The 19,764-nt window shown below is 45.0% G+C and overlaps 1 protein-coding gene across 1 annotated transcript in view; it reads left to right on the top strand.

The window, feature by feature from the left end:
* MYBBP1A (MYB binding protein 1a) overlaps positions 1–19,058 on the top strand; it is a 52,606-nt gene extending 33,548 nt beyond the window's left edge. Inside the window, exons 24-27 of the mRNA XM_056506787.1 lie at positions 6,232–6,345; positions 16,674–16,775; positions 17,851–17,975; positions 18,429–19,058. Coding sequence (XP_056362762.1) covers positions 6,232–6,345; positions 16,674–16,775; positions 17,851–17,975; positions 18,429–18,927 — 840 coding nt within the window. The 3' untranslated portion in view covers positions 18,928–19,058. The remainder of the gene's footprint in view (positions 1–6,231; positions 6,346–16,673; positions 16,776–17,850; positions 17,976–18,428) is intronic.
* The last annotated feature ends 706 nt before the right edge of the window (positions 19,059–19,764 follow it).

Raw genomic sequence — 19,764 nt, 5'->3', positions numbered from 1 at the left:
TAAATTACAAATAGCCAAAGAATTTATTTCATAGTTTAATTATTTATTAAAATCCAAAGGAAATTTATTTCGCATTTCCCATATTCTTGGCCTCTGCTCTTTTACCCAGCTTTCCTGTGGTAGCATTTGTCACAACTCCAGCATGTGATTCATGAGATTGCAGTCTCAAAGGGCTTGGGAGGAGAGAATTTCTAGAAGTGCAATTATTTTTTGCCATATCCCTGTTGCTGTGGAATAGTCTTAATGCTGAGGATTACACACTGAGAGCTGCTGGTTTATGCTGTGTGCTGGCCCTGATTCAGATGTGCTGGCAGGGCAGGCTCTGTGCCAGAAGGGAGACATCAGTGCTCAGAAATACCAGTGTCCTCTGGTGTGATACCAGCTCTATATTTTTGTCTCCTGGATGTCCAAGAGCAGTGGAATATTGATACTACTGAAACTCCTGATGCTTCTTCACTTCTAAAAATGTATTTGACTTGCACAAATCTGTAATTTTCCAGGTAAAATGCTTTCTTTATATATATATATATTTAAAGAAATAAAAATATACACACACATATATAAAGAAAATAAGATGCTCTTGCCACACTGCAAGCCAGACAAACTTGCTGCCTCTTCCCTGAAAGCTGGAAATGGCTATCAGGGAATTTGGAAGGGTTACTCAGCTGTAGCCTGCAAACTGCTTTGGGATCACCCAGCAGAAGAGCTGGGAGAAAACTGAGTTGGGGTTTGGTGTGTCACAGTACAGGCACATCTTAAGGTTCCTGCTTCTCTGATGGTGGCAGTGGTGGCTATTGATTTTGGGTAGCAGTTTTTTTCACTTGTTTGCCAAGCCACCTCCAGCCAGTATCCTAAACCACCTGAGACTGGAAAGTGTTTATTTTTGCATCAGAAACAAGTGTCCTTCTATTAACAGAGTGCTTTTCTTTGGAAAAACAACTCTGAATTTAGGTCATGCCTTCATCTCTTCAGGATTGCAAACAGAATCTCTACAGTATTGCAGAGGCTTATTTGTTTTGTTCTTTTTCTCTTACACAACTGCAGTGATTGAAAACATCTTGATCTGTTCCCTTCCATCCAGCTCACCTGGCTGGTGACTGGGGAAAGCAACTTCTGACCTACTTGTGCTAGATACCTGCTTTCAATAGGAAAACAGTGGCTGGATTGGCAGGGCTTTAATCCATTACCATATTTAAAGGTCAGGCCAGATGTCATGTCCTTTGTGTGCAGAATAAAGTTGGGTTGTAGCAAACTCCACTCACAGTCCTTTTTAGTGTCTGACTGAGGTGGGTGAGCACACCTGGGAATTACCAGCACATCCTGGTTACTGCAGTGAGCACATTGCCTGTTTCAGAAAGAAATCACAACCATTTGCACGTGGTGTTTTGTGTAATTTTTATAGATAAGAGAGAAATTAACAAAGCCACAGAAAATCTTAGGGTCAGCACTGCCCTTAGTTATTATTTGTTCTCTGCTCCCACATGGACTCATAATGAACCTTTCTGCCTTATTTAGTTTTATGCTTGACAGATGTATGGGGGAGTCTGTATGTTTATCTACTGTGCTTGCTTGAATAGACTTCCCTTGTATTTTATTTTTTTACTATTTTATTGCTTTTACTATTTTATGGTCTTTTTAAAAAGTGACATTAAGGATAAAATGTTTTGATTAGGCTTCCAGTACACAGGATACTCTGCAGCATACAGCTCCCTTTAGAAAAAACTCTAATCTGGCTGTCAACTGCTTGTAACTATTCTCACACATTCTCATTTCAGAGACTGTGCATATGGGGGGATGACAACCCCCTTTTCTGAACTGGACTGGAGTTTGGTAGCTGGGACTCTTGAGTCTTCTGATATTTTTGTCCATTTGTGAAGTGTTGATACTACTTGGCTCTCTCTGTCTTGGCTGTCAGGAACACAGCAGGCTTGATTTGGCACTGAGAAAATGCAGAGAATCTTCTGTGATATTCTTGGGGACAGTATTGTTCTGCCAGCCTCCAAAATTGCCAAATGCTTGTAAGACATTCCAAAATGCCAGTGTGGCTGGGGAGGGCAGGAGGGACAGAGAGAACTGGGTTGTCAAGTGGTTGAGCTCCAGGTCTGTGCTGGATTTTGTGGAAGTACTCTCCAAACTTCAAATTGCTGCTGCTCTGTGATTTGATGGTAAAACATGCAGCTGGTCATGTGTACAAGACACATCATGAATATATTAAGGGTAAATGATGAGCTGTGAGAAATGGCAAGGGTTGAAAATATTGATGCAAAAGATTTGAACTAGCTGGGGTGGCTTGGCTCCTCCTAAGGTGCTGTGTGTGTGGTTTTTATTTCAAGTCTTGATGAAACCTCTGCATCACAGATCTGAGCATAAGTAAATTTTGTGACTATTCTCCATTTCTGATAAGATCTTTTTGGATTTCTAGTACTGCTGCTACCATTTGGTGGTGTTCCAGTGTTTCCAGTAGTGGCTGGGGATGGATGGGAAGATCCTCTTTCCAGGAGATGGCTTCAAAAATCCTCTGAGCAGTCTCATTTTCTTTTTTTAGGCTATTTTCATTAAAAACTTTGAGTGTTTGCATTCCCAAAAAGTGGGATGTTGGAGATGGGCAAGAAAGTGGCCTGTGGTATCTGACTAGCCCTCTAAAGCAGGTGTGGGGGGATGAATGTTCACTCCCATGTTCATGGATGTCACACTTCTAACAATGTCTGCTCCCAGCTGCATTATGTCCATGGATTTGAGAAGATAAAACAAGGAAAATGAAATGCAACAGCAGAGCCGTTTCTCTGCCATCTCAAGGAAATGGCATCTGAGGATCTGACTGACTTTGGGTCTCTCCTTACTTATGCCAAGGGCTCATACTCTTAGGCCCCCTTATATTAGGTGATAAAGCAAAGCTTTTTTTGCCTGGTGAAGCTCCTGAAGGTCCTGAAAGTTACTGCTCTTTGAGTCTTCAAAATCCTTTTTGCAATTCTTGTCAAGGACTATTCTATGGGGAGCTATTCCATGCTCTCCAGCCAGTGGTTTGATGTTTCTCAGCCCTGACAGATGAATTGTGGCTGAAAAGCCATTGCTGAGGACTGCTGCTTTCCAAGGGGATTCAGCTTTGTGCTTCTGGTGCTGGGTTGTTTTCTCTGGGTACATTTGCCTGTTAAGAAATCTTCTGATGGCATTCAGGATCCTTCTTCATGTGCTTATGGATGCTGTTTGTGATGTGTGATGGTTCTTCTGAAGGAAACTTGGTGCCCCTCCTGGTTTGGTTTGAATTTGCTGAGGTGTCATTCATCAGCAGGAGGATTGAGAATTGTTTTTTATTTGGTTTACCCTTGGAGCAGGATTGAAGAACTTGATTTCAGTTTTGGTTCTGCTCCTGATGTTTTTGGCTGAGTCCACTGATGTCAGTCCCTCTCTCTGTGGTTTAACTTTTGCTGTTGAACTGTTCAGTTTGCTGTGAAGAATAGGCCACACAAAGGTTTATGTTAATAACAGCTCTAGGAACAGAGAAGTCATTGACTCTGGGATGAATATGATAACCTTAAACTACAGCATAGCATGGTACTCATGACCCTGTAGTTATTAGTATCATGTTTACTCTCTGACTGAGATGTTTTTAAGCCAAATTTTATTTCAACCAACAAATAAATATTTTATTTTTGTTGTTTCAAATGAGAAAAGTTGTTTGTGCTTAGTATTAAATTATCATTGGTTTAAAAAACACTCAGGAAAAAGAATAATGTTGAGTAGAGCAATAGCAGTGTTTTAATTATGTGAAACTCAAAACATATTTTCACTTTACTGGAATCTAATGCACAGGCTGGAGGTGTGAAAGCTCTGGGTGTGACAGAATTACTGAAGAGTCCTAGCACAGCCAGGATCCTCAGATGATTGGGTGTTCTGAATTCCTTATTTATGTCACACAGAAGGGAATGCTCAATGGTTTACCTTTTTTTTTTCTCCTTTCTTTTAAAATACTTTTCAATTTTAGTGCCTGCTGAGGAGCAGGTCCCATTCAGGGGCTGTTCTCAGTGCACTACATGAGTCTCAGGTCTCCAGACCCCCATTCCACTGGACAGCTTTGATTTCCTTCCAGTTCTCTTCCTCATTAACTTGCAGTGCTCCTGCCCACTGCTGGCTGGAGCAGTTCCTTAGCCAGCCCTTGTCACTGGTGCCTCTGGAGTTAACCTGAGATACCCCAGAATACCTTCACAGAGCCTTCTCTCTGCTTCACACCCACTGCAGTGTAAATGTGTTTGTAATTGTCAGAGAACAGCTGTGCCTGGAGGTCTGTGACCCTGCCTGGACCTTTCAGAGTGAATTACAGACTTGGAGGGTCATGTTCTCTTTGTAATTGCACTGGGGTGACTTTCCACTGCATTTGGTGGAACCATGCAGACATGCCATAATTTGTTCTGTAAGACACAGCCTCCCCATAATTACAAGGAGTATGTAAGCCTGCCTTGAAGATGCTGTTTGGGTGCTCTCTCTCATTGAATGAGCAGAAACCTTCTGACATGGTCTCATTGGTTCCCTGCTGCATTTTCACCTTCCAGTAAAGACCACAATTTCTGTGTGTAATGAAAGCTCTTTCTGTTTGGGTAATTCTCTTCACTAGCCATACTGGTGCAAACTGGAGGTGAGTTTGCAAGGATGTGTGACATTATCTGCTGTGAAACAGATACAAGTGCTGGTATTCTCCAGGAGCAGCCTGTGCTCCAGTATCCCATGTGCCCCAGAAGCCTGGGATGTGTTGTGCAGGAACACAGACCTCCTTGAGCTTGTGGCCTGTTCTGTTTGACTGCCTACGACTCTGGCTGCTTGTACTGCTCTCAGGAGTGCCAGGGATTTCTTCTCTTTGCTCACTTTGAATTATTCAGTAAATAGCTCCCTAGAAAGGACCCAAGAGAAGTTCTTAGCCTACTGCTCCATGTTTTTCAGGTTGCTGTTTGACCCAAGGGGTCCCTGGAAGCCAGGTTGGGTATCACCAAGTTGCTTTTATCCTTGAGGTCTCAGACTTTTAATCTCAATCATGTCTTTCCTAAGGAGCTTTACAAACTTTGCTCATTTGTTTCCTGTGATATGTGGTTAAAGAACAGCATCCATTGCTTTCTCTGGATGAGATTAGCTCTTGTAAACCCTTGTGATTTTTGATATTTGTAACTGCATTCAATTTTGGTCTGTGTGATGGCAGCTAGAGGCAACATTTTCTTTATATGAGTAGAATTTGCTCACTAACTCCGTGCTGCTACAAAAAATTCCCCCTTAAATCCTCTAAGCTATTTGTACTAATCCTCATTACTGTATTTTGTGCATTTCTCTATTTTGCCTTTGACTAATGCTGCATTTTTCTCTCGTACCTAAGAAAGCCTAAACATAGAAATTCTGGAATAGAAAATGATGTGTAAGAAGATTGCAGATTACTGCTGGTTTTCTAGTGGCCATTCTTTTCATTGCTGTGTTAATGTAGAGGCTTAATGAGCAAGTTTGACTCCAGGGTGAGGCCAAGTGCTGCTCTGAACAGCAGCTCCCATCTAGTATTCCTTTGAAATGAAGCATTTGCTGTCCTGCCAGCTTCTTTTTGAAATTATTTGTGCCTATTGCTTTGGTCAGGCACAGTAAAGGTGCAGTCACTTGAAGGTGCTGCCTGAAAACTTGGGAAATTCAGGCAGTGATGCCCTTGGAGCTACTGCTAAAGCCTGTTTTGGATATTGGTGCCTAAATCTAGAACTGTAATGATCCCTCCACTCTCCTTTGACCTTCTCTTTTATGTATGTGCATTCAGTCAAAACCCACCACCCTGTCTGCTGGGAGGGTGACTCTGTAACAACCTAAAGAATGCTCTCAAACAGAGCCTTTTGCTAAAGGAGGGCAGGTTTAGGTTGGATGTTAGGAAGAAATTCTTCCCTGTGAGGGTGGGGAGACCCTGGCACAGCTGCCCAGTGGCTGTCCCATCCATGGGAGTGTCCAAGGCCAGGCTGGGCAGGGCTTGGAGCAACTGGGACAGTGGAAGGTGTCCCTGTCCCTGTTCTGGGCCCTGGCAGGGGGTTGGAATGAGGTGACCTTTAGAGTCCCTTCCAGCCCAAGTCAGTCTGTGATACACTGGTTTGATGAGGATATGCAGCCTTGGTGAGCTGGCCTCCCAGATGGTGTGTGGAGCTGTTTGCTCCAGCAGGGTATTTACACTGCTGACACCTTCCCTGGAGAGTTTCATGTTCTTCTCTCCCCTTTCTCTTTCAGGCCATGGCCTGTTTGCTTCTCCACAGAGTTCTCCTACTTCAGGAACTGAAGTTCTTCGTTACAGAGGAGGAGTGGGAGGAACTGATCACCAGAAGCATCAGCCAAGTGACAGAGGTAACAACTCCAACATGTTTGAAGTACAGGTGACACCTCATGGGTGCTGCTTTCATTTGTATAGTGCCTACCAGGCTGGCAGAACTCTTGTAACACCACTGTGATGTTCCTGGTGCAGCTCAGTGAGGCTGATCCAAGAGATAGAGCTTGAATTTTAGGGAATACAGATCAATTTAAGGTTAAAAAAAAAAAAAAAAAAAAAGGGAAAACCAAAAAGAATGGTATGGTGTTGAGAACAATAATTTCAGGACATGTCATGCAAGTTCTGTATTGGAATGAACACAAAAGTAGAGCTGAGGTGCACTGGACTTTTGACTCCTGGTGCATTGCAGGCCTTCTGGACCAGACTGCCTTGCTAATACTGTCCATCGGGGAAACCTTAAAATACATTAGAAAATAATTTGTACAGAAGAAACAGTGGCAGAAATTGCAGGGCTCCTGAGTCAGTGGCAAGTGCAAATTGTGCCTGAGGACAGTGTTTGGGGGCAGCTGTTACATGGGAGATGGTCTGTGGGACAGGAGGTTGAAGAAACAAATGCCATTCATTTTTATTCTTGTGGATTGTTGTGGGGGGAACCAAGCAGCCAAATTAATGTTGTGATGTGGTGACTAAACTTGATGACATGGGAGATTCCAGTCTTGGAGTTTCTATGTAACTGTAATAATGACCTCTTTCTAAGGGTAGCTTTCATTACTTACTCAGGTGCTGCATGGTAATTTAGGCCATTCTATAATTTGTTGTATTGAAACAGGACAATTAGATCTGTTTCTTTCTGTTTCTTTCTTTTTTGTCAAGGAGGGACAAAATCTAAGCAGGTTCAAAATAAGGAATTTAAAGATGTTGTTTGTAATTCTGGATCCTCAGTTTCATTAAATGCTTCTTATTTAAAGATTACATCAGGAATCCAATGGGTGGAGTTAGGTATGGTTTTGTTTCTCAGCTACATAAAACATGCCACTCCTCCCAACCTGGTCATTTCCATGTTTCTCTCTAGCAGCTGAACACATGCAGACCTCAGTGATTCACTGGGAAACCATAAACATTTACAATGCCTTTATGTTGTTCTTGTCAGGGAGAGTTTAGCAACTTGCAACCCATCCAAGATTATAATGAGCTTTGCTATTAAAGTTTCCTCAGTGCCTCTCATTTCTGTGGTCATGTGTGTTTAAAGAAAAATTCCTGAGAAATACTGTCAGTTTGTTTGGGTTGTCCAAGGTTTACCCTGTGGGCAGGAGGCCTCCCATACTGTTAAGTGGCAGTGGCATATAGCTGCTGGTTCTCTTTTTGGCCTGAAAAAATCGTGAGATAACATTTTTGCAGACTGCTGTTGTTGTTCATACATGTGGGAGTTTTATCTCCCTTCCTCCTGCTTCCCCCAGGTACTTAACCCAGCTGGTGTGGCTCTGTGGGGCTGGGGCAGCTGCACATTAAATATTGATCTAGTGACAAGGGGTCAAGGACTTTATATTCCACCTGATGGTTTTGATTCACAGCCAAAGGCTGGCACTTGTGCTGAAAGACTTTCTAAAGCTGCAAAAGGAATTCTGTATCTTTTTGGTGGTGCAGAAATGCTCACTTCTCTGAGTAGGAGCTGTAAATACTTGTAGTGGCTCTATGGTGTAATAAAACTGTATTCACAGTGTCACTGATCTTTTTTAAAGATGGTAAAAAAAACTCTTGTAGTAGAAGTCAGAGGCTGGGAATTGAGCAAATTTAGAATCTGTAGAAAGTATGTATTTGTCAGAGACTATTCCACCACTGAAGTAGCTTGCTGAACAGTTTATTAGCCCTGAATCTCCAGGTGGAAATTGTGTGCCTGGCTGACAGAGAAGCTGTCAGCTTCTGACAGGTTGGGTAGAAGTTCCAGGCCTGATGTTGAAGTTATGGGGTGAGTTTTTTTGGGAAGTGCTTGGACTAAATAACAGCCCTCTGTGTTGCTGCTGTCCTCACAAGCTCCTGCTTAGCTGGAGACTGGGAGGATGTTTGCAGAACTCTGAGTTTCTTCTGCAGCTCAGCCTCATCCCTTTTCTTCTGAGACATGTTTCCATGGGCCATTCTAGGTCAGCTGTGATTTTAGAGGTGAGTATATGAGTAGGTGCTGGCAGATGTGGGTGCTTACCTATGAGAACTGGACTGAAAGCCATGGGATGCTGTGCAAAATGATGATATTTATTGCCCTGCCTCTGCTTGAAATGTCTGTATTTGTCATTGGCCATTCCTGCCACTGTCTCTCACAAAGAGCTGTTTTAAGAGGAAAAAATGGCAATTGAGAATTTTGTACCTTTCTTTGACCCCGGGAGAGGTTTGCAGCTCTTTAACTGATGTGCTTTGTGATTCCAGCAGTGATTGCAGTGCTGTTGCTCCCAAGGAGACTGTCACCTGAAGGCTTTGCCACACTCTGTGTCCACACAGTGCAGCTGGGAGGCTGTAGCTCCCCTGGTGCAGGATTGTCCTGGCAGGCTAAAGGCTGTCAGAGAGGACAAGATACTATCTGCTGGTGTCCACCTGCTTTTCCTGTCTTCCCTCAGGGACTGCACTGCATACCAGCTGAGATCCCTTGGTGAGGAGCATCCTCAGCAGGGAAATCTGGGATGGGTTAGGCAGTGATAGCTGGAGCTGGGGAAGAAGCAATGTGAGACAAGTGCAGTCTTGGATATCACTGAATTATGCAGGCAAAGCTGAGAGGCAGATGAGGGAGAATCAACGGCCAGGAACATTAAGTGAAGAGACAGATTCCTGAAATAGCAGCTCTAGCTGCTGCAAGGCAGTGGCCCTTCTGCTTATATAAGCTAACTTGACCTTATTTGTTCCCAAATTGTTTAATGTGCTTATAAAACATAGATCATGGCCATGAGGGATCCATGTTTGCCCTCTCCTTGCTGTCAGTGAGGCAGGTCTCAGTGTCCCATGGGGTACTTTGGAGCTGATTTGTTTGTGTGAGAGCCCTGCTTGCTGTTGGTGCTCTTGGCTTGTGCTGCTGGGTCACCTGGGCAGAAAGTGTCACTCACAGCCCTGCACTGCAAAGGTGAGGAAGCAGAAAAACACTTCTGGCACAGTTTTGGCCTCCCAAATCCTATATAGTTACTTTATAGAAAGCAGAATCTTGCTGCAGTTGTTCAAGTGTGTTCTGACTGGGGATCTGGATGGCTCAGTTGTGTTCATGGTATAAGGAAATAGATTTGCTTCATGTTGTAAGTGACAGAGCTCACCTGGGATGCTGGAACATTTGGCAGAAATATCTTCCTCTTGGAGAGCTTTGTTCTTTATCAGTTGTTCTCAAAGTGCTTTACAAAGGAACTTCAAAGCAGTGAGTTGTTGATGTCATGGAGAAGGTATTTTGCAGAAACCCAAGACATAATGGATTTGGTTTGCTAAAGCAGTTCATCCTGTTTTACAGGTGACACTCCTTGGCTGGTAGCTGAGCCAAGAATCAAACTTGGGGCTCCTGAGACATCTCAGAGACCCTTTTGTGCATGGACAGTCTGACTGTCTCTTTACTTGCTCCAGAACATCCCCGTGTGTTGGACAGTGATCTCTGTCCCACGGTCATCTCTGCTGATTGTTGTGAGGCTGTCCCAAATAACAGTGAAGTCACTGCAGAGCCTGACAGGTCCAGTTCCCATTCCACATAAGAAGCTCTCACCCAGTTTTGGTGAGGGATCCCTGGGTCCACTAGGGCCCACACACTCCTTTTTACTCTCTCCAGCATCTCTCAATTTGATCTCTCAGTCAGATATCTCATTTGATATTTCAGCTCTCTCAGTTGTCACTGTAGGTACATTTTGGTGTTTGCTTTCCTTGTTAGATATATTTATGTTTTCTTTTTGTATGTTACAAAATTGCTGTCTTGGCTTTGGAGAGATCTTGAACCTGTGCCAATTTTTCAGTTACTCACTGACAGATTCAGGGCAGGAAGTTCCAGGTTCTGAATACATAATTTCATTACCTTTTTTTGTCATCCCTTTCCTAGGGACCAGCTTGCCCTCCTGAACTGAGCTGTTCTGTGTAACTCCCAAGTTATGCTGAAGCTCCCAGTTATGATGTGAAAGTCAAAGGGAGTGGAAATAGTCCAGAAAATACATATTTTGATGGCTGTGAACTTCAAAATCAAACAGCCTTCAGAAAACTGTTGTTAAAATTGCTTTCTCTGGCTTGAACACAGTAGTTACCTCAGGGTTTCCTTTGTCTTTCTTCTGCAATAAGTACATCATAGGAAGAGAGAAATTTTACTACTGATTTTCCCTTTGCCTGTTTTGTCAGTGTCATAAGGAATGGGCAGAGCAGACTGTTCCAGTTGGCTCTTGGAAACCCAGATGGGACCAAGGCATTTGATCTTGCACTGTAAAATCCCTGACAGAATGTAATACCTAGGCTCAGTGCAAGACCAAAGCACCCCCAGGCACCAGTGCTGGAGGCTTTCAGGCAGTTCCACAGCACCCCACTGAGATGCATTTGATGCCTCCATGCACTTGGTGCCTGCTTAGGCTTGGCCTGGGCAGGCAGGAATGTAGACAGGTAGGGAATGAATGGCCTGGGAAGGGAGGGATGGCACAGATAACCCAAGACCTCTTTTCCATACCATGTGGAAGTTAATATGTGCTCCCTGAAGACCACTGTTGTACAGCATTCCAGGGTTTTGTTATATGCTGCTGTTCAGTGAGGGATTTAAAATAACTCTCTGGAGCTCCTGAGAATGTGTAGGGGAGAGAGGGATGTACTGACTGGCCTTCAGTGTAGACATGCCCTTAATTTCTGAAGGGCATCACATTTGATTATCAGTCTCTTAATTTGTAGTGAGATAAATTATTAAAGTGACTTCATCAAATCTCTAAAAAAGCCATCCTTCAATTTTTTTCCTTGAAGATTGCCTGAACCTTTATCTGTCCATCTTTATAAATTCTTAATTCATTGCCCTTTCTCAGCCTCTTTGCTTGTAAAATGAGGCCATAGTGATTTAACTGATATCTTTGACATGCTTTCAGAATACTGGATGTCTCTGTGGAGACTTCCTTTTCCTCTGTTCCCTCAGCTGTCCTGAGTATTTTTTCCCCTGCTGCATTTTCATATGGACTTTGAGAAAGAAAAAAAAAATCAAGATCATTAAACTTGGGAAAGTGTTGACATTTTCTGTGAGGATGGCTTCTGGATTTTTTGTCTCCTCCCTCTAATACTGCCAGAATAAACATCACCAAAAATGTCTTTATTTACACCCTTCAGCATGTGGGTCTGCTTAGTCCCCTGCCCTCCCTTCTCAGTCAGGGACAAGCAGAGCCTTGGTGGTTCCCACCCTTTGGGAGCATTTCTTGATGACTTGTTTGTGTTAGAGATGCAAGGAAGTGAGTTTTGAACATTTATACTTTCAGTCTTCAGAAATTTAGTGAGAGAAGATGGTTGGAGGAGAGCCTGTCAGGGCTTCTTCTGTGCCCTCAGGTGCTCTCAGCAGCAGCTGCTGTGCTGCTCAGGTCAGTGGTGTGGCAGCCTCTCCTTGTGTACATGGGGCACAGGGTGCAGGAAGAATGCAAGTTGGCTGGGCTTCTCCAGCTCCCAGTGATGGGTCTGTCAGGCTGATCCCATGGAGGGCAAGGCTGTTTGCTTCAAGGCTAGAAGTAAGGCTAGGCTGAAGGACATGCTGGGAATGCATAAATATGAAATGGTTTCCAGACTTCCAGCTGGGAGCTGAGCTTGTCTCTGGTGGCAGGGCACTCTGTGGCACTTGAGATGCTGCTGTATCTTGTGAGTCTGGGCTGAGCCTCTCCCCCAGTGGTTCCTGTGAAAGGGGCAGAGGTGCAGGCAGGTGTGGGTGTGGAGACTTCCAGAAACATGGCATGGCTCCATGTAACAGCATATTGCCATCTCCCCTGCTGGGAGGCTGGGCACTGCCTGGGATGCTGACTTTGGCTCTAGGTGCACATACAGCACTTTTGCTGTGTGATGGGTTTCAGGGCACTTTTGGACTTTGGAACTGAGCAGTGTGGTTGTAGCTACCTGCCAGCTCTCTGTCCTACCTGTGTGACTGAATTACTGCAGATATTCAGCTCCTGTGCTCTGACTAACTTGCTTTACACTTTGTGAAGATGGGGAAATGCTGTGAAGTGCAATGACACGTGGAATGGAGGCTGGATCCTGCAGTAGTTGGGATATATTCATGTGTGATACAGGAATGAGTGATGTAATAAAACCCACTGATTGCTAAGATGCTGGCAGTGTGCAGTTCTTCTTGTGGAAATGTGAGAAGCAGAGAACTTTGGATCCAGGAGTGCCCTCCTCCAGAAACAGCCAGAGGCTTTTGGAAGCAGCATGTCTGACATAACAAGACAAAACCATCTCTGCCAGCTGAATCCACACAGGGTGAGGCAGGAGCTGGATTGCTGTGTTGGCTTCAGGTGAGATGGGAGTTCCAGCTGTGAAAATTGCCTCCATAGTTTTTTCTTTTGGAAAATGACCTGCCCAGATCTGCTGGCAGCTCAGATGTACAGAGATGATTAACTATCACAGGTACTGCTGAGCTGGAACTGTAACTGAGAGATCCTGTGAAGTGGGACTGCCTGTTCCTGAAGCAGCACAGTAAGAAAAGCAGAAAATGGGAGAAAAGCAACATAAATCAGCAAGTGATGCCTGTGTAGCTGTTGGGTATAAATCATGAGGTCTCTCTGCTTTTAGTATTGTGTAATTGGGTTGTGTGACCCTTGGGCTGGTAATGCTTTCAGAGGCCAGGGAGAGAGGGAGTTGGGCACCTCTGGAGCAGCACATGGCAGAGAATCACACAATGGTGGTTAGACAAGTTCTTCTGGGTTTTCCTTTAACTCTCCACCAGTGACCTGTAGCATAGCTGGAAGCAAAGCCCTGCTTTGTGCCTCAGTCCTGCTGTGTAAAACACATCTTTACCAGCCTTGTGCAAGTGTTTGTGATCTGATCACTGTTCAAGGCTCTCCCAAGGGTGCTGCAGAGGACTGAAACACTACTTCTGTTTTTAAGGCATGTTTGCCATGTGTTGCAGTTTGACATCTATTACATAATAGTCTTTGCTTTGATTTTGTGATTGGATTGTATACATTCCCCAAATAAAATCAGGCTAGGCTTGTAAAGTGATTGAACTCTGCAATTGAGTGGCAGAGCTGATTTCATCTCTTGGGAACCTGAGTGAGGGAGCAGAACACAGCATGCAGACAATGGTTGGTACCCTATGTAGCAGGAAGTTTTATAATTACTTGAGATTAAGTTATATAAATTCTTGGGAAAGCTGCTTTTAACTTCTAGAGCCAGTGCCCATAGAAGAGGCTCTGGATTTCATTCCATGTGAGCCATTTCCTCAGGCTTGCCAGCAGTCCCAGAACAAAGTCAGCTTCTTTTACATAACCAGATGAGCATGTTTGTGTTGGTGTCTCATGCTAACACAAATAACACACATCCCATTGAAGCAAACAACACCAATAACACAAATCCCATGGAGGCAAATGCTCCATTCTGTGTACTCCCTGCTGTTGGGAGGAGGAGAATGAAGCAAAGCCTAATCAGAGATACCATCTCATGGAGTGCTAATGGGAGGTGCTCTGAGTGGTGAGATCAAGATAATAACTGATTCTGGGCTGAGCAGCAATTGGGCTCAAGGCTTTAGGGAGGCTTGACTGCCTCAACCTACCACATACAGAGGTGGTGGTGGTGGCTTTGTGCTCTATTAGCAAATTTGTTTTACACTCTTTGTAGCAGAAGGGAAAGGGAGGAGGCATATGTTGAGAAACAGTAAAACTTTACCTGAATCCAGCCTCCTTAAAACCAATCCTTCTGCTTCTGGGCTAGAGAAAATTCTACAGTCTGTAGGAGTGAATTATCTACTGCTTCTCTGTGACTTCTTGGCTTCTCCACTCACCCTCCTTGTTCCTTCGTGTTCTTTGAAGCTGTTTCAAACTGATCCATTTCAGCAGGGAGCTCTTTGTTTGCAGAGCTTCTGAATTGTACCAGTTTGCTTCTGGCTATTTATACTGGTGGAAGTGTGCCTGTGTTTCCAGATTCATGCAAAACACTGCTTTTAATATAGATGTTTGGTCTCTAGACTAGTGATGTTTTCCATCTCCAGCTGGGCCAGCCACTCCTTTCTTTCACAGGTCTGCATGAATTTGGGTACCCCCCACTAGATGCTTGTCCCAGTTTCCCCAGCACCTGAAAACTTGTGTACTGCTGAAAATCAGCCCCTCAGCTGTTGTCTCAGAGCTACAGGACTTTTCTGTTGACTTCAGTAGGATTTATTTCAAACCCTTCAAAGCATCAGGGCAGCAAGAACAGGCAGAGCCAAGCCAGCATGATTTAAATGCAGTTGTCTACATCACTCATGGACAGCGAAGAGAAAATACAATTTATTTTTAACACCTTTTTCATTCTAAAGTGTTTATATATTGAAAAGATGAAATGACACTTGACTTCTCTTTGGCTCCCTCTCACAGCACTGCCCTGATTCTTCTTGTCCCAAGGATCTGACAATCCATGCTGATTTTCTCTTAGTGTGAACTTGTGCACAACTTAGCCAAATAAGGATCTCAATCTAATAATCTCTCTGAAAGGTGATGTAACCACAAGGAAGACCATTAGCCTAGCAATATTTTGTTCTTCAAATCACAAAGAAAATGTTTATGTAAATCAGCCTTTTTTGTTTATTATTACTGTATTGTTAGTGGTAAGCCTAATAAACTGAATGTGCCTGGCCTGTGGGGTGTTATATCTTGCATGTGAAGATTTATTTTTTTTCCAGTCACACACCCTGTATTTGTCTCTCTTTTTACCTGGGAGACTTCAGAGCTGTGGAGCTGTGTGACCTTGTGGGTTAATGACAGCTCTGGAATAGGGTTGCAGTGCATCTGTCTATATCAGGAGAGAGTAATTAGCAAGTTATTGATAGTCAGATGGAATTGCAGCTCGAATTGCAGCCAGCAGAATGACTTTCTAATACAGGGCTTGAGTGGACCATCCTGAACAGGAAATAACTGTATCTTTGTTATTTAAAAAAGATACTCCCAGGGTGTGGGGCCTGTACAGATATGTGAATAATTCTACTTGAAGGCTGCTGTTTTTGCAGACATGTTATCTTGTCTCCCCACTTTTTATGCTGAAAGTGTTCCTTACACTCTTGCTAGGCATCATTATTTTTCTGTTGTGAGTGTCATTTCTGAAAGAACTTGCTTTGGGAAATAGATTTCTTATGTCCCTCAGTGTCTGTAAGGATTTTTTATTTTATTTGCCAGTTTTATGCTGATGTAAATGGAGAATAGTTTGCTGAGTCCTTAAATTCCAATCTGATTGGAATACAGGATGTGTGAGAGAACCACACACCACTGCTGGCTGCAGGTTTGGGGCAGGGACTGAGCCTGAGGAGCTGAGGATGCTGAGCATGGGATGGGCTTTGCCCCTTGGCTGTGCTGAAATGTCCAAATTCCAAGGGAAGGAGGGCTTGGCCACAGTGCAGCCTCCTCTAGGGAAGCAGCCTTTGATGGGACATGCCACTGTCTGCAGCACTCTTGGCCCTGCAATTCCCATTTCATATCAGTGTGATCTGTGTGGGTTTGCTGTGCTGTGTCCACGCAGAAACAGAGTGGGGAGGCAAAGGACCATGCAGGACCAGCTGCAGGCAGAGCATCAGTGCTCCTGAGCCACTGGGCTGCCTCTTTGATCTAGCTGCCTTTTTATGGCTGTTTTCTGCCCTTTTTGTAAATAACTGCCTTTTATTTTGACCTATCTTGGGCTTGATTTTCCTCTAAGCCAGACCTTCCAGTATCTGGGAAACTCTGCAGCATATAGAGAGAACAAAGGGTGATTTTTCCCTCAGTTACTTCAGTGAACTTAAGCTTGACCAGCCCTGTTATAGGCTGGCACTTGGGATTTCCTGGGCATAAGCATTGATGGATTTTTGCAATAATGCTTTATGTGTAAATCCCAGCTCCTGAAGCTCAGTAGCTGTGGTCCATCAGGTGTGTCTGTGGTCTGGCAGCCTCTTGGCCTTTCCAGGGTGGGCTCAGGGATTACTGTACCTCTTTTTCTCCAGGAAAGCATCTGCAGTTGTGCTTTAGCTTAGAAACTATGGTCAGCAGCAAGGTTGTGTTTCTGTAGTGCTCCTTGCTCTTATTTGTCCAGCTGTTTCTTAGTTAAACTGGGTATCAGAAGCTTTCACCAAGTGCCTTCCTGAGCTTTTCCAGAGTTTGGTGGGGATTGTGTTCCAGAACTACTTTGCTGACAGGTGAATCCTGCCATTCATTACCTGTTTTCTGCTTTCTCCTGTGAAATGTGATTTGTTTCCCCGTTTAATGTGTGTTTCTTCTCAATCTTCTAATTTAATTTGCAGTGTTTGAAAACACTTGGAAAACCCATCATGAAGGCTGAGAAAGAGAAAGTTGTCAAGAGCTTGGAGCTGTTGAACTTTCTCCTTAAAACTGTGACAGGGCAGGTGAGTGTGTGACCCCAGTATGTGACAAATGGCATCTTTCAAATGTCACACTTGGATTTTGCCATGTGATTGCTACATCCCACCTCATTTCCTACCAAAAGTTCCTCTAGAGGGAATGTCTGGTTGGATCTGAGGGCAGAAGAGCCCTCCTGTCTGAAAGAGTGATCCATAGTCTCTATGAGCTGATCTCCAGAGGATAATCTGTGCAGTGTTCAGCAAACACTTGTGGCATCTGCTATCTTAGCAGCAGAAATAGAACCTGAGATACAGTGAGGGTGGGTTTTATCCCAGGTGATTGCTCTTTCCTCTCCACTGAACTCCAGAGATTACGGTTCCCAAAACCAGACTTAATAGCTTTAAGAGCAAAAGTGAAGCTTTGTTCTAGGGCTTTGTTTTCCCTACTAAAAAATTACTTTTTTGAGCACGCAGAGATTTTCTATAGGTGACAAAATACCTTCCTAATTTGATTGTATTTACTGGAGGAAAACACCACAAGCAGCAGAATTGCTGAAGCCCAGTTTCCTACTGATAAGCCCAGAGCTCAGGCCACAGCCTGTTTCTTTGTGAGGACCTAATAGGAAAGTGGGTGGAGGAGAGAGATTATTTCCAAGACTCTTGGAGGAGCTGAATAGCCTTTGAGACACCCCTTTCTGCCTGGTTTGACTGAGATTATGCTGTGGGTTACAGAAGAGGGTGCCAGATCTTTAGGAACCAGACTGCACATGCTGCTGCTTTTCTCCTGCCTGGGTTCAGTCATGTGTCTTCTTTTCCCTGCTCCCAGCCAAGGTCAGGAAAGGAAAGTGGACTGAGGGACTCTCCAGTTCTTTTTATGCCACTGCAGTTGTGTTAGACTCATGCCTCTCATGGCAGAAACTCAACTTTTCAAGCAAACCCAGTATCTGTTGGTGTGGTGTGACTCACCAGTTCTTGTCCCAAACTAAAGTGTTGCAAACAGACCAAGGCTTGGAGCAGCCAGGCAGGACTGGCAATTGCTGCCATAGCCTTCCCCTGAGCGTGGCTGCTGTGAGTGCCCCCCGAGTTCACTCTGCACATCTCCTCTCCCTGCCTCTTGCAGAAGCTGAATGTGAAGCTGACAGAGGTGGAGAAGGTGCTGCTCTCCCTGAAGCAGCTGGAGGACTTTGGCAGTTCCCCACGGCTGGACTCTCTCTACTGGAACGTGATGCGCTGGCTGAACCACACGTACGTGTGCTGGATCCTGCCCTGGGCCCTGCCTGGGCTGCCTGCCTGCTCAGGGGGAGGGGGGCCTGGGGGGAGAAAGGGAGGCAAGGCAGCAAGGTTAGAGTGGAGTTTGATGGAGCTCCTTGGTTGGTGGGGTGGAGACACTCATTAATGCTTGTTTGGAATATTTCTGGGCTCATTGTTCTGTGTGCTCACATCTTGGGATTTATCCCTGATGGGAAGGGGTTGTAACACAGCACTGACATGCCTGATGCCTGATCATGGGTTGCCAGAAGAGAAGAAAGCCAGGGCCACAGGCAGGCTGTAGCCACTTCCATGGGTAATACTCATCCTTACAGCACTCATCCTCACCCTGTGCTTGCTGCACCTGTCTGGTGCTTCTGCCTGTTCATGGACCACACTGATCCCTGGTGTGAATTAAGCTGCTCTTGGTTGTTGGCATTGTCTCTGCAGGAAGCCCAAGAAAGAGAAGGCAGCCAGCAAACCCAGCCAGGGAGCAGAGCTGCTTAAGAAGAAGAGAAAAGGTTTCCTGCCAGAGAGCAAGAAACGCAAGAATCGCAAGAAAGGCGTCCAGGAGAACGGGCTGGGAGCAGGGGGGGATGGAGACCCAGCAGCCCCACAGGAACAGCCCCTGGCAACACAGAGCCCCAAGAATAAGAATGGCCTCCTGCCTGGTGGCAGCAAAAAGCATCCAAAAAGAGAGGGCAAGGAGAATGGAGTGGCAAAGGCAGGAGCTGGGAACCTCCCCACTGCCAGTGAAGGAGATGCTGTGGCTGACAAGAAGAAGAAAAGGAAGAGGAAAAACAGAAAAAGAAAAGGTGCTGCAGGTAATGAAGCTGAGCAGGCTCCAGCTGCAAAAAAAACCAAGGGGAGTGTTGTCCAGGAGACCCAGCAGAAGCAAGACAAAGCCAAGAAGAAAAAAAAGAAACAAGCTCCAGTGGTGCAGGAGTAAAAAACTCCATGGACTCAGCCAGGCCTGGCATGACTAGCATGGCTCAGTAGACTATTGAAATACCTTTAATATCTATAGTTTTTATGCTCTCCATACTTTTAAATAAACCTTCCCTGATGCTGAGCTCTAAAGCTGTGGATCTGGCTTGTGTGGAAGCCTCAGCTAGAGCACAGAGAGCTTCAGGAGGTTACACACCCTCCAGGCTCTGGCAGTGCCAGAGAATCCTGTCTCCATGATTTCCCAAGGCAGAAGTGACAGTCTGGTTTGGATTCCTTGTGGGGTTGGGGTGGCTTGCTGGCACTGATGAGTTGGTGGTCAAGCCTGAAGTAACTCCTGAAGTAACTCATCCCTGTCCTGCCCAGGCCCAGCAGTGCTCACAGCTTTTCCAGTGTGGGAGATGCAGCTTCTGAAATGCCTGGTGTTAAATGGGTTTGCACAGGCAAACTCTGGGGTCAGCTGTTTCCAGATTGACCCTCTGGTACTGTCCCTAACTACCATGAGCTGGTTTTTCTTGTCTTTTTGCTGCTGGGTGCAGGAGGGGTCGTGGCCCCTGTGGTAGTGCAGGGACATCAATAAATCAGTGAAACAATTGAATGGTTGATTGATTGGCCTCTCTGGCAGGCCAGCAGCCTGTGTGCAGCCATGCAGGGCACCTGGAACAGCAGGCCTGCAGCAAACAGTCTGGGAAGGTGACTGCCTGGAATTGCATCTGCTTGTTTATCCCCAGGCTCCTGAGTGCTGGATGCCATCATCCCTTTGGAGAGGGCCAGGACCAAGTGCTCCCATGCACTGGGTACCTGGTGCTTGCTGAGAGCTGAGGCTCCAAGTGTTTGAAAT

This window comes from Oenanthe melanoleuca, chromosome 19 (genome assembly GCF_029582105.1).
Source record: "Oenanthe melanoleuca isolate GR-GAL-2019-014 chromosome 19, OMel1.0, whole genome shotgun sequence".
NCBI classification, from domain to species: Eukaryota; Metazoa; Chordata; class Aves; order Passeriformes; family Muscicapidae; genus Oenanthe; species Oenanthe melanoleuca.
The sequence above is the reverse complement of the archived record's forward strand: the minus strand, read 5'-3'. Positions and strand labels throughout refer to the sequence as shown.